The 14,276-nt window shown below is 30.4% G+C and overlaps 1 protein-coding gene across 1 annotated transcript; it reads right to left on the bottom strand.

Annotated features, from left to right (window-relative positions):
* Positions 1–4,334: 4,334 nt before the first annotated feature.
* LOC105155942 (Haloacid dehalogenase-like hydrolase (HAD) superfamily protein) lies at positions 4,335–7,863 on the bottom strand. Its single transcript, XM_011071926.3, has 5 exons — positions 7,670–7,863; positions 5,830–5,944; positions 5,404–5,555; positions 5,046–5,307; positions 4,335–4,957 (listed from the first exon to the last, which is right to left on the bottom strand). Exons 1-5 carry the CDS (start codon positions 7,711–7,713, stop codon positions 4,766–4,768), a joined length of 765 nt encoding a protein of 254 aa, XP_011070228.1. The 5' UTR covers positions 7,714–7,863; the 3' UTR covers positions 4,335–4,765.
* Between the last annotated feature and the right edge of the window lie 6,413 nt (positions 7,864–14,276).

The following is a 14,276-nucleotide window of genomic DNA, read 5'->3' as shown; positions in this document are numbered from 1 at the left end:
CAACTCATCCGTGATAGTAATTTTGTTGTTTGATCAGTCAGATACCCTATTTATAAGGTGTACTTAACTCAATCCCTAAGTGAAGTCCTTATCCCGATATGCATTTAAAGTACTACAAATTTTATTTCAAATAGAGTCCATCCTAAAACAGTCCTTATCCCAATATGCATTTTAAAGACTACAAACTCCATTACATGTTATTTGTCGAGTAAGAATCCTTATCCCAACATCAAGTTGATAGACTTCAAACTCTATATCAAATATAAAAATATATTGAGTCATGGGTCCACAAACTCGATCCAACGTCCAACATAATTAAAAAAAGAAAAAAGAAAAAGAATTGATAGTAAAGACAAGTATATATGTTATAGGCAAACATCAAGAAAATGTGACTGTTGAACAATGAAACGCAGTTATCAAAAACGAATGGTGAGATGGAATTGTTGGAGGGCACAAGTGGTGATCATATATGTGGGAGTTGAGTTCATGTTTGAGGAGGAGTGCGACGTGCCATTGAATCTGTGGTGTGAACCACCAACAACACACACTCACCACTCATCATCATCACCATGCATATATATATATATATATATATATATATATATGTACTATTATTTTTTGGTAATTTACCACCACTAACTTTTTTTTTTTTTTTTTGCTTTCTCTTTGCGGACGAGGTCTAGTTCAGTTGGTGAGTCATTTCATAGTTTCTAGGTAATAATCATAGGGTAAAAAATATTTTGGTCTTCGAACTACTATCATTTTTATATTTTGTTATTTTAATTTTTTTCTTTTAATTTGTCGTATCAATTATACGAATTTTGCAAGTTACCACCATAAGTCAGTTCTTAGTTAAATTTTCAATCGAAAAATTACACATATGAATCGTCACATACAACACATATGTGTAATTTTTCACCATAAAATCGTCATATACATATATATATATATATATAATAGTTATCACCACATTTCAAGTTTTACAATACACTATACCTAATTAATTGTGGATTAGTGCTCCAAAATTGCGCGTGCTTATATCTTTGATCAGCAAATCCACTTATGGATCGATACTGCAGGTTTTGAACCATAAATGAAACACGTCATATCCTAATTAATATTTTATTAATTTATATTTTGATCCTAATCACCATTTAATTTTATTATCTTGTGATGGAATACACATTAATTATTTAATTTGCTGTCTCTTAGCACTCCTGAAGAGGGAGGAACACAGTGATAGGGGTACAAACGAATTGAGCTCGTCGGGCTCAGAAATGGAGGCTCGGGCTTGAGCTCGAGCAGTAGACAATGATTGTTATATATTTCTTATTTTTTAAAAGTGAGGTATGGATAGTCGTTTAATTATCAGATTCTATGTATATCGGGTGCATGAATGACTGCCTCATATTTGTCCTGTATATAAGAGTTTGACAAATTTGATCCTGTAAAAAATTAATTTGATAATTTAGTCCTTCAATTTATCATTGCTTGCCAAATGCGAGGGATTTTTCAAATTTTTTTGCCAGAACTTTCAGAACTTGTTGGATTATCCCACGTGCACATGACAGTAAAATTGGGGATTTTGATGATTCTGAGGAGAAGAATCGTTCATGTGGTAAAATTGATAAATTGATGGACTAAATTGTTAAATCAACTTTTTATGAGATCAAAACTGCCAAATCTCCACCATATACATGGGATGAAAATTGCGGTCCTCAAATTGCAATTTTTGTCCTATATACATGGGTGTTTGATAATTTTAATCCCGTAAAATATTAATTTGACAATTTAGTCCATAAAATCAAAATTACCACACCACTAGCTATATATATAGAACGAAAATTAGAATTAAACCCAAATTTTTTATTTTTTTCAAAATTCGGGTACGTACAGCTAAAGTTTGAGGACCAAAATTGCAAATCTAAATTATTTGAGAATCAAAAAATCACATTAGTGATTATATTTAAGGACCAAAAATGCACTTATCTCTTTATTTGTCCAAAGTATCCTTTTTATATTGTTAATTTTGATTATAAATTATATCAAACACCCCTTAGATTAGGTCTTATATACAAACGCTTATTGTCCTTTATAAAATTACACATACAGTCCTTGGAGGGTATTAATGTAGTTTAACTCAAGGGATTTATTTGTAAAATTGTGCCCCTAAATCAGGGATTTATTTGTAAAATTGTGCCCCTAAATCAGGGATTTACTTATAATTTTGTAATGACAGGAGATTTTTGTGTAATTAACTCAATTTCAAGAAGTGTAAAAATATAAATTTTAATTGCAATAATTATATAGTGAGCATATTATTTTCGTGCAGAATTAAATAAATTTACTATTATAACTAGCATGTAATATCGATAGCATTTTATTAGGGTTTGAAGTCATAGAGTAACTAACTTTGATCGATAAAATATAGACTGTAAAATATTCTTAATACACTTATTTTTTCACAAACAACAATCTCTTAAATTCAGTTATATGAATTATACTCTTCGTTCGATTTTAAGTGTAAGATGCTTATTTTTCCACAAACAACAATTTCTTAAAATCGATTACATCAGTTATACCATTTCTTTTGATTTTAAGCGTAAGAAAGTAAGTATTCCTCGTTTAATTTACTCTTATGCTTATGACATCACATATAAACTTGATACTTTATTTTTAATAGAGTAGATTACAGTAACATCACTTAAATAATTACAAAAACATCCCTTATCTTTTGTAAAATTATAAGTACATCCCTTGAGGTTACAGTTATAATACAAATACATTCACTATTCAATGTTTAAATTAAGGTTTCTTTTCTAAAAAAAATTAATGAAATTAAAATTTGGGATGAAAATTGCAAATTGTGTTAAGAGTTGCATGATGTATACGGTAAGTTAAAAAATAATTTGACAAAAAAATTAAAAAAAAATAAATAACTTATGATACATAAAATGCAATTTTCCCTATATATTCATATACAGTTGAGCATGTTTGAGAAATGGATCCAACCACAAGGGCAAATTCTCAGTACACCATATTTCCAAAGACCAACCCAAACATTACTTATCAAATTTGGGTTAAAGCCCAAAGAATTAGTGAAATGAAAAGTCCCTCCTCTCCAATGTTTTTTAGGATAAATTATTTATTTAGTCATTTAAGTTTGTCTGTTATTAATTTTAATTTTTTAAATTTATTTGTTTTACTTTTAATCTTGTAATTTTTAAAATTATTTAATTTTAATCTTTTGTCAATTTTATCCCTACACAACTTTTCAAGAGCAATTTTTAATTCATATATATATCAATTTATTTTGCATCTCATAGTTAATGCTCGTCTAGAATAGTATAAGAATTTAGGTTTATTGAAAGAAATATTTATTTATAATACACTTGGAACATTAAGATAGATTCTTAGCCTTTATCGTCAAAAGACTAAAATAGTCATAAATTAGGCTAAAGGATCAAATCTACGTAAAAGTAATAGATAAAAAACTAAATTTAATATTGTCAAAAGTAAAAGATCAAAATAAATTTAAACCAAAATTATAGAACAAAAATTTTCTTTTTTTCCTATTTTTTATAGTTAAAAGGGGGTAATTGTTATGTTGTGTGATATGAAAGGTGTAGGTTATATATTTCAATCTCTTTTCTTAGCAGAATTCATTAATGATGGGTTTGGATCCCCGCAATTTGAATTAAAGAATTTTAAATTTATAACAATAAATCCATTTCCTCTAGAAAAAAAATTAAATAAATGAATCTATATAATATGTTTGGATAAATCCATGCCACAAAAAGTTTCAAATTTTTAAACTTTGATGTTGCACTATATTTTGTCTCATTATAATGAATTCTAAATCCACTTAATATGGAGTCATTTCAAATCAGTACATCCAATTATATCCAAAGATCATGAATAGCGCCCCCCCACCCCCACCCCACCCCACCCCACCCCAACACGCACACATACATATATATTTATCTATGGCGAAGATCGTGAATATATAAAGAAATAGGATAAATTAAAGTTAATTATCCTGAAATTTAACACAATTATGAATACCACTTATTTGAAATCTACAAATATCCCCTCAAATAAAAAATAATTATGTAGCCAATAATTTGAGACAAACGTTCAAATCAAAAGGATACTTTTAATTTTTTAAATAATGAGAATGTATTTATAATTAGGGAGATACTTATAATTTACCTAAGAAATATGAGTGCCGAGCAAGTCAGCGGCGTATATTGGAATGGAAAGTTTGACAATGCAAGCACAAGGTCTCTAGCATGACGCGCTAGAGAGTGTGCGATCATATTGCCAGATCTATGAACCGAAAAGAAAGCACATGAATAATTTCCGAGATCAGAAGACCCAACATCAGAAGAGTATGGAGTATTAGCCTTGAGTTTGAATGAGCAAAGCACAATCAATCACCCTCAAGGATAACTCAGTTCCATCTCTGCTGGATTGCCAATCTAATCCCTTCTCATAATACTTCCATGATAACTCGTCTTTATTTTCAATCTGAGAGATGCCTTCTCCATAAAAGCCTATATCATTGACATACTTGGGGAAGGAAACAAATGGAGTTCTATATAAGCAAAATAGGCTGAAAGTTGGACTTAGTTTCGAAAACTAAGTAATGGGTTTTTCCTGGGATCTAATATTTTGTTATTCCCAAGTGATGTTTCGCACTTGCGTTTGGTGGAACTCCTATTACACTGTATTTGTCTGACTTAGTAGCAACCATGTCTACATTTCATTCTGCACCTGTTTTAACCTTACCCATTTTATCAAGCTCGTCAAGGGCAGTCCAAAGTTTTGGATCTTCGTAATCTTTGATGAGAAAAGCAGGCTTGGCCTGCATCAATAGTTCTGCTGGATTCCTAGTCGTCAAACCAATAGTAGGCATACCAGCTGCAACCCCAGCTTTTATTCCTGAAACGGAATCCTGAAAAAGCAACAGTTGCGATAAAGTCTAGAAGAACAACCAATAAAGACAGGGAGTGGGGGATTGATTTGGGTGAATGAAGACTAACCTCAAATACACATGTGTGCTCCTTTGATACCTTGAGTACTTCAAGTGCCTTTAAATAAGGATCTGGGAATGGTTTCACACGTTCACAGTCACTTCCAAGAATAAGAGCATGAAAGAAGTCTGATAGTCCAAGCAATGAGATCATCAACTCCGCATTTTCTCTAGGAGCATTAGTAACAGCAGCTCGCTTCAACCCACGATCTTCAATCCATTTTGTGAATTTATGTAAGCCTTTTACAGGCTCAATTTTTTCCTTAACTATCCTGTATTTCCCACCAGAGATGGAAACGCGGAGTAAGACTAAAAATGCTTGCGTTCATATATTGCATAAGTGGGGAAGAAGGGGAAAAGGACGGAACCTTCTAAACACTGCTTCCTTGTCATCCGTGAACTTAAGACCCCTCTCATGATCATTTGGGAAAAGGACGGATGCAATATCTTCATTGTGTTTCCCAGCAATATTAGCAATGAAAAATTCCTCAGTAATTGGAACACCACCATTAAATCCAATCTGTTCAAAGGATCAGATCAGTTCAATTTAGAGCCAAATTGAAGATTGAGATAGAATTACTACAGGTGTATAAAAATAAAACATGTTTCCATGAGAGCACATGATCTTTGAACAAACAATTACGGTCGTGCATGAGGGAGTACTTGTTAGAAATAAAATAGAAAGGCAAAGAATATATTCCACCTCTTGAAGCATCTCACTGAAAGCATAATAATCAAAGGAATATGAGGCATCTTATGAGAAATAGAGTACCAAACAGAAGAATATATCCTACCTCCTTCAGCATTTCTCTGAAAGCAGAATAATGAAGGGGGTCTGTATCGCATAACGTTCCATCAATGTCAAATAGAACTGCTTCAAGTGGAGCAATTTGCGAGAGAGAACCACCACTGATTAACAGATAATGCAAGAATAAGCAATTTTCTCATGTAACAAGAGCATGAAAGATTTATCGAGTTAAAGAAAAGCAATTAAGTAAAAGGTCAAACACCCAAAAAACAATATCATGACCCTATGATATGCTAGACACTAGCTATGATGGTCTTTGACAACAATATTTAAAAACTTGATCCTTGGATACAGAAGCTATTCTGTTTTAGTGTTCAGCTGTCATCTGCTAACTAAATACTTCACGACCTAGTTCTACAAAAGAGACTGCCAACTGGTAGAGTTGATTTGCATACAAAATAAGCACACTTCAGATTCCTACCTTGTTTTTGTTAATTTATTTTCTGTAGAAAACAAGCAAGAACCTCCCTTAGTTTCGCTAATTTATTTGTAACGACAATCTTTGACATTTAATCAAATAACAGAAGTATTAATCAAATCCATGACCAGATCACTTCACTCTGTAAACTATGCACAGATCTATCTCGATCTTAACCTACTCAGGCGTCTGGTGGCAGCAGTGAAACCCCATAACTTGCTCCAAGAATTTTGTTTAGAGATTAGCAACCAAACAAAGCTAAAACTCTGACTATTGTGAATATCAAGCCGGTAAGGAAACTCTATTCTACGTTAGCTTTGAAATCACAATTTCAGTGAATCATATAGCAGAATAAAAATAAGGAAAACGGCAGGCCTGTAGTTGAGCTCAAGCATATTCGTCCAGTGCAACATTTGTCATCAGAATATTTGCAATTTGCATTGGTTCTTTGATCCTCATAATATAAATATGTAGGAAAAGAACTTAAAGGAAATTGGTTCAATCAATTAAAATATATCACTATTTATAAAAATAAATAAATAAATAAAATTAAATACATCACTGATCATGAAAGAAAGTGAAACTGCAAGCAAAGAAGTTTCAACCTAGATTCCAGTGTACAAAAATCTTTCTTTTTCTCTTTTACAGAGAGTATCCTATATATATGTTTATATTCTTTATTTTGTTTCAAAAGAAACAGAACAACAAATTTAAACACATACATAAGACACTAGACATTTGCTTATACATAAACACACTCAAAGCTTTTCTTATGGTTGCTTATTCCTCAAAGCAGAATTTCATCGTGTTGGTTCCTGATGCTTTTGCTTTAAACCTGTATCTGCTAAATGCTTAATCCAAAAGGAGGATTACATAACTATACCACAGTCATTTCAAGAAGGCATTATATCCAGATTTGTGAAATGATCATCCGAGTATCTACTTATGCCCTTTTCAGATTCCAATGACTTCAGAAAAACATCAAATCAAGCCAAAATCAAGTAAAAGATCATTTTATTAATTGAAAATACTCTCTCAAAACGGGACGTACACAGCCAGAATCCTTAGTCTTCGGGATCAGATAGTAGAATTCTGGTTGTATGTGTGAGGACAACTTCAAATTTTGAATCCCGTCAATTTACAAACAAAACTTGAAATTATAGACAAATTGGGCCGACGACACCATCAAGACCCTTACGCCCACATCCAGCTCGAAAATCAAATCAAATCAAACCAAAGTTTTTCGATCAGATGATAAAACACAACACAATCTACTCATATACACACACAACAATTCAAATACTCAAGATTCAGAGTCAAACAAAAAAAGGAAAAAGAGAGTGAAGAAATTGAGATCGAAAACTTAATTCGAGACTGAAATACGCAAGAATGGATGCATGGGACTTACCTGTCCAATGAGGCATGCGAATTATCAACTGAAGAAATCGCCATTCCTTTTTTGGAGCTCAACGTTGCTTCCGATCCTGCGATTTTCTTCTGTGATGACAAACTTTTGAGTCCTCCGTTGCAAATGCTTCGCCCAGGACAGAGGAGGCGGGCTCTCTATTTATAGAACAACAGCACTTCTTGCACTAATTACACTTGCATTGTGTTCTTCATTCGGTTAAATCGGTCTAATCGAATCGAATCAAAAATTTGATTTTATTAAAAAAAATCAATTTTTTGATCGATTTTTTTTCCACCAGGTGACAAACCGGATCCAAAACCGAGTGATATATATATATATATATATATATATTATTAAATAAATCAATTTTTCGATCGATTTTTTTTTTCAACCGTTCGACGACAAACCGGACCAAAAACTGAATATTATATATATATATATATATATATTTTATTAATTATACTAAAATATATTATTATATAATATATTCTATATTATATATTCTATTTTTAAGTTTACTTTTTGTCCATCTTCTCTTGTTCTAACTGGTTCCTCAATTTTCAATTCTTCATTATTCAAATATGTAAAATATGGTATTTTATTATTTTAGTTTATATTATCAAATAACGAGTTTAATCAATAATTTGGTACATTTTAATAATTATTTTATAAATAAATATTTAATATAATCATATGAATTTTATCATTACAAATTTACAATTTCAATCCATTAAGACAAAATGCATTTATTAATCATATGAATTTTAGTTTTAGATGATATTAAAAATTAAGTATAATATTTTAGTTTATATTATCTAAAAATAAGCTTAATAATAGTTACCAATTTAGTACAAATGAATTTTTATTGTGTTCTTTTGATTTGAAATTTTAAATTGCGTTCGTAAATATTTTGTTAATTATACATTTTATTTTTTAGAATTTGATATTTTTATACAGATATTTTTAGACAAAAATGAAAAGTACTAAAATTGTTTATATATTTTTTTTTTCAAAAAATTAGTTTTTTTGGTTAAAAAACCAAATAATGGAACCGAGCATGTTCGGTTTGATTTTTGATTTTTAAAAATGGTTAATCGAACTAAACACCCCTACTTGCAAGAGCTTTTTGATTGGTTCCATGCGTATGCTTGAATTTCTAAATATTAAATAATAAAATTTCTTAAATTATTTATGTAAAATTAATTTTTTTGAAGAATTTATAATGAGTAGATGAAAAATAATTTAAAATAATATAATAAAAAAAGGAGAAAAAAAAAAGATAAAACCTTTAAACATTAGAAGAAATAAGACTTGGGCTGTGCAACGACTATTAGACATTGTTTCTGCTAGCGGGCCAAAATTTTAACTATAATTAAAAATTATGATAATATTTTGGCTATAAATCATGGAAAATATTGATTACTTTGTTATTAATGCGATCAAAATATGGTGTTAGGTGTCAGTTGAAGTACAAAGTACTGAAATAAAATAAGTGGAATTGAGGGCGGAGCTACTCATTTATTGTCTATAAGTAATGGGTTAGAATTGAAGTAAAACTCTAAGTAAGAAAATAATATTGTTATTTCAACCAAAGTGGCAGTATGAAAGTGAAATTTATAGTATAAAGATCAAACTTGTGGTATTGAGGTAAAAATGTTTCTTCTCCCATTGGGAAACTCTATATTTATAGACAACTCTCAACAGATTGGATAAAATCGAATTCCCACGGATTTTGTGAAGCATTTCTCAAAGTGGTGAGATGAGGTTGAATCCCCACCGATTTGGTGGAAGTTCATCTCTCGGCGGTTGGAGGATCCTCCGAGATTTGGTGGATGGTCATCTCCTAGCAGTTGGGGAATTCCGCAATCCATGGGGGCGGTTGGAGCCCACTGCGGATGAGGATATCTTGGGAGATAAGGATGTCAATCTGAATTTTTGGCTCGAGAATTGAGGAGACGTCTTCCCCCCACCAGACTTCAAATTTTTAAGGTTTAGAAGTTACTTTCAGTTGGGGGAGGACTCCAAATTCCTAAACTTTCTTGAGGATATTTTAATCAATATACACTTCGTGAACCGAAGATGATTACTTTGACCTACTAAATAGTATAATACTATAGATAGATAGATAGATATACGGAGCAAGCCTTTTTATAAATTTAGAAAAAATTATAATTTTGGTCCTAAATTATAGGATGATTTGTAATATTAGTCTTATTCTATTTGAAATACTCAATATTAGTCTCACACTTTAAAAAAATATTACAAAATTAGTCCAACCGTAAAAAAAACTTGCAATGTTTTGAACTAACTTTACAATATTTAGGACTCATTTTGGGTCTAATTTTACAATATTTTCTTAAAATGTGGGTTTAATATTGCAATATTTTCTTAAAATATGAAATTAATATTGACTATTTCAAAAAATATGGAATTAATATTAAAAACTACCCTATATTTTGGGACGAAAATTGTAATTTTTTTTGTCAATTTATTATGTTGTGAACTGTTTGAGTTCAGCCAACTTTCTTGACCAAAAAGAATGTTAGGTAGAATGATGTTCCAATTCCAAATTGATTGTTACAGTTCTAGTAGAAAAATACATACAAACAAAAGAATTCCAAATTGAATTGTTTTGCTTTTATTAGAAAAAGTATAAATAAAAATGAAATTTTCACTACATATTAATATATATATATATACATATATAAGTAGTGTAGTTTTCATTTTATTAATCTAACTTAATTTATTGTCTCTAGTTTTAAATATTTTTTTATTTTTTAAAATTCTAAATATTCTTATCTTCTTCTTCTTCTTTTTTTTAAATCGAAGTTCTTATTACAATATTAGAGCGATTCGAAGATTAGTAATAATGTGTTCTTCTATCTTTGTTCTAAGTTTATTATCCCAAATTTTTTTTTGATCAAATTATTATCCTAGGAATTATTCATATTTAAGTTTTTAATTCTTACATTTTGTTTATTATGTAATTCTTAATTCATTATTCTTTTTAAATTATTGTCTTAGGGTCTTTTTGGTTTCTCGATCAAATTATTATCATTATCGGGTTTAAAATTTTTATCCGCATTTCTTTGGTCAAGTTACTATTTTAGTTTGTTTCCAACTCAAAGTTTACTTTTATAACTTTTTGTATGATTTTACTTATTATTTATCAATTTAATCATTTTTCGTGTTTCGTTCCAACAGTATTATTAGACTTCTTAATTATCAGATGAAAAAAGATAGGATGGATTATTCAGCTTCTACAAGTCTCGTAGTTCTTGGTCTGTGAAGATGCGTTGTTAGGTGCTCCATTTTCTTTTCCCATTGAGGCCGAACCTAAACTTGTGCTCGAGAGATAGTTGTCCATACACTGATAAGGGATGTATGGATTCTCAAAGAGAGGAGCCGTGGTGGTCCCCCCCCCCCCCCGACCGCCCGGATCCCACGAGTGAATCGAAAGTTGAATCTACATTGGATTTCACCCGAATCGACCCATCTATCCTCTTGAAGAGAGGTTTGGTTTCAAACCCCGGTTCGAACAGGAGGAGTACGCCATGCTAGGACTTGAGCTTAGGCCGACTTCTTATTCCGAGTCTCAAGTCTAACAAAGAAAACATCCTACTTTGTGAGATTGACTGCTAATTCAGACCAATCTCCCAAAGTAAATAATGCTTAAGAGGATAATAACTTTAAATAGTTAGAAACTTAACACACTATTTTTAACACATACTTATTTATCTTTATTTTTTTCTTTCTATCTGCACAGAACACATCAAAACAAGTTAAAAACGAAACCAAACATAGTGAATATTTTTATTAAATTGAATTGAAATTTTACATATGGAAGTGAAAGAAACACTTTGATGGTGGAATGATGATTAATCAATTTATGTAAACTATTATTTTTTACAATGGATGATTTTATTCGAAATTCTAATTTAGCTTTATTTATTAATTAAAACTCATCACTTTTGTTTATATATATGTTATATTGAATAAAAGAATAATATAAATATTTGTATAAGACTAATATGCATTTTATTTATATAATTATATGATTCAATTTTTGTGATAAATAATAAGTCTGGATTAAATATATTATTATATTCAATATAACTATGAATTAAACTTAATAGTATTTAATATACTCATTATATTAAAGAAATATTGGATTTATATGTAAAAACTATGGAACTTAAATTTCAGCTTTATTTTTAATTACATCTTTTACATGTATGACTAAATTAAAATTTGAAATTCACTTTAAACTAAAAGTTTCAAATATAAATATGTTTTTAATTTTTACTGTTGTTTCTTAAGTGGGACCTAATTAAATTTCATCGTAGTGTCCGTTATTGGGTTAAATGCAATTTATCCTTCTGTGATAAGAAAAATTAGTTTACCCCCCGTGAAAAAGAAAGCAACAATTTTTCCCCTGTGTTATAAAAAATAGAGCAAAATACCCTCTAATGTGTTTTATGTATTACACGCGTTATTCTTTTTGCTTAAATTTAAAATAATATTTATATTCTCGTTTAAAAATCGTTGAATCTTGATTTCAATTTAATGTCTAAATTTAACTAATAAATAAATGGACTAGATTTCGTCTCATTTGAATCAAAAGTTTATATTTAACTAAATAATAATTAAAAAATATATAATTAAATTAAATATATATAGAAATATAGTAATATATCTGAAAAAATAGAGAAAATTGCAATTTTAGTACCATTATATAGGGCATGCTTCAATTTTGGTACCAAAATTTGAAAAATAGCTTAAATAGGTACCACAATTCAGCCTTTCCTTGCAAATATGATACTTCCATTGACTTACTAACGTAGAGGCAATGGGCAGTGCACGTGACTGTTAACTGAGGCCTTTTGGCGGGACAAAATCAGCCTTTGGCTATTTTGGATGAAAATGGGGGGTCCCAACCTTATTTTTAAGCTATTTCCAACCTATTTTCACCGTTCTTTCTTCATTTTTTTCATGGTGTTATATTTTTTTATATTATTTATTTGGTTTTATGTTAATTTATTTTCTGCATAATGGTCGATTTTATGTAACTTATTTTACTGATTTATGATGTATTTTCTTTGTTTAATGCTTTGTTAAAAACCTGTATTAGATATCTGGTTGTAAACAATATGCAAGAAATAGTAAATGAAAAAAACCTGAATTTGATGCAAAGACAAAAAAATATCTGCATTGCCAAAATACATAAAAAACTTAGGATGTAAGTGTTTGCACTAACACTATGTTAATACATCATCAGAAAATATTTTTGCGTGTGTTGTTGCACTACAACATCCAAAAATATAAACAAAATCACGATTATCAGAATGTTCTTCCCACACTTCCTCCAACCATTATGCAAGCAATGATGTACTTACCAGCAGTGGCCCTTCATAGAGATTTGAGGCAAATGCTCAGCAGTTTGCATTACCTTAAAAGTTGTATTAGAAAGTCACCCCCCTTCTCCATCCCGAATAACATCAGCCAGCTTAGCATCCTCAAAAAAGCCTCGTAATTCGGGATAGGACTGCTTGAGGATCCCTGTGGGGTGCCAAGGATCTTGCCACGGGCTGAATTTATCCCCATCCCTGCTTCTATATTCTATTGCCTGCAGGCAGAATCTATTCGTAGCTTCAACAACTATCTCCAACACCAGGAACTAATCTGCTACCCTGCTAGTCATATGGTGTGCCTCTTTAATCTTTAGTGCAGAATCCAATACACTCATATTGACTTCCTTTTCTGGCACATTAGGGAAAATTGTATTTTAGTCCCGCACGATAAAGTGTGTTGCACTTTTCGTCCCACAAGTTTACAAATTTAGTATATTTAGTCCCATAAAATAGATATTGTAACATTTTTTGTCTCATAGAATAAAATTGTAGCACATTTAGTCTCATAGTATATAAAGTTATAGCACATTTGGTCCCAATGATATAAAATTGTTTATATTCTATGAAACCAAATATGTCAAATTTTTATCCTATAGGGCCAAAAATGCTACAATAATATTTATGCTGTTGGACTAAATATGCTAAACTTGTAAACTATGGGGCCAAAAATACAACACATCCTATCATATGAAACTAAACGTGCAAATTTCCTCGACACATAAGCTCCCACACGTGTGTTTGGTCATTAAGCCAAGATTCATAGTCATTTATTATAGTCACTCATCACTTATTTTTACTCTTTAAAAACAAAGCTACATACTTCCTAATTACTTTTTACTTTATTCTAATTTGTTTTTTCTAATTAAAAATAATAATTGAATCTAAGATGCAAAATATCAAAAAACCCATTGTCCTATAATATAAGGAAAAAGTTGTCCGAATATTAGCCATTGAAGAGTAAGCGTTACAGTCCTAGGTTCAGGAGGGTGAGTACTACCTCACAAAATAGTAAAATTAGATAAGAATGATAGTAAAATACTTGAGTACATATAAAACTCACATATTTTCACTTTGATGAACTTAAACCTGAAAATAAAAATAAAACAAACAAGGCATAATTAATTTTTTTATAGCAAAGGAGTATCTGCCAGTGACTTAGGTTGATTCCATAGGAGATGAGTTAAGACATGTCCATA

Source organism: Sesamum indicum, linkage group LG2, assembly GCF_026168435.1.
Source record: "Sesamum indicum cultivar Baizhima isolate 11 linkage group LG2, ASM2616843v1, whole genome shotgun sequence".
In the NCBI taxonomy this organism is placed as follows: domain Eukaryota; kingdom Viridiplantae; phylum Streptophyta; class Magnoliopsida; order Lamiales; family Pedaliaceae; genus Sesamum; species Sesamum indicum.
Note: the sequence above shows the minus strand (reverse complement) of the source record. Positions and strands in the feature narration are given on the sequence as shown.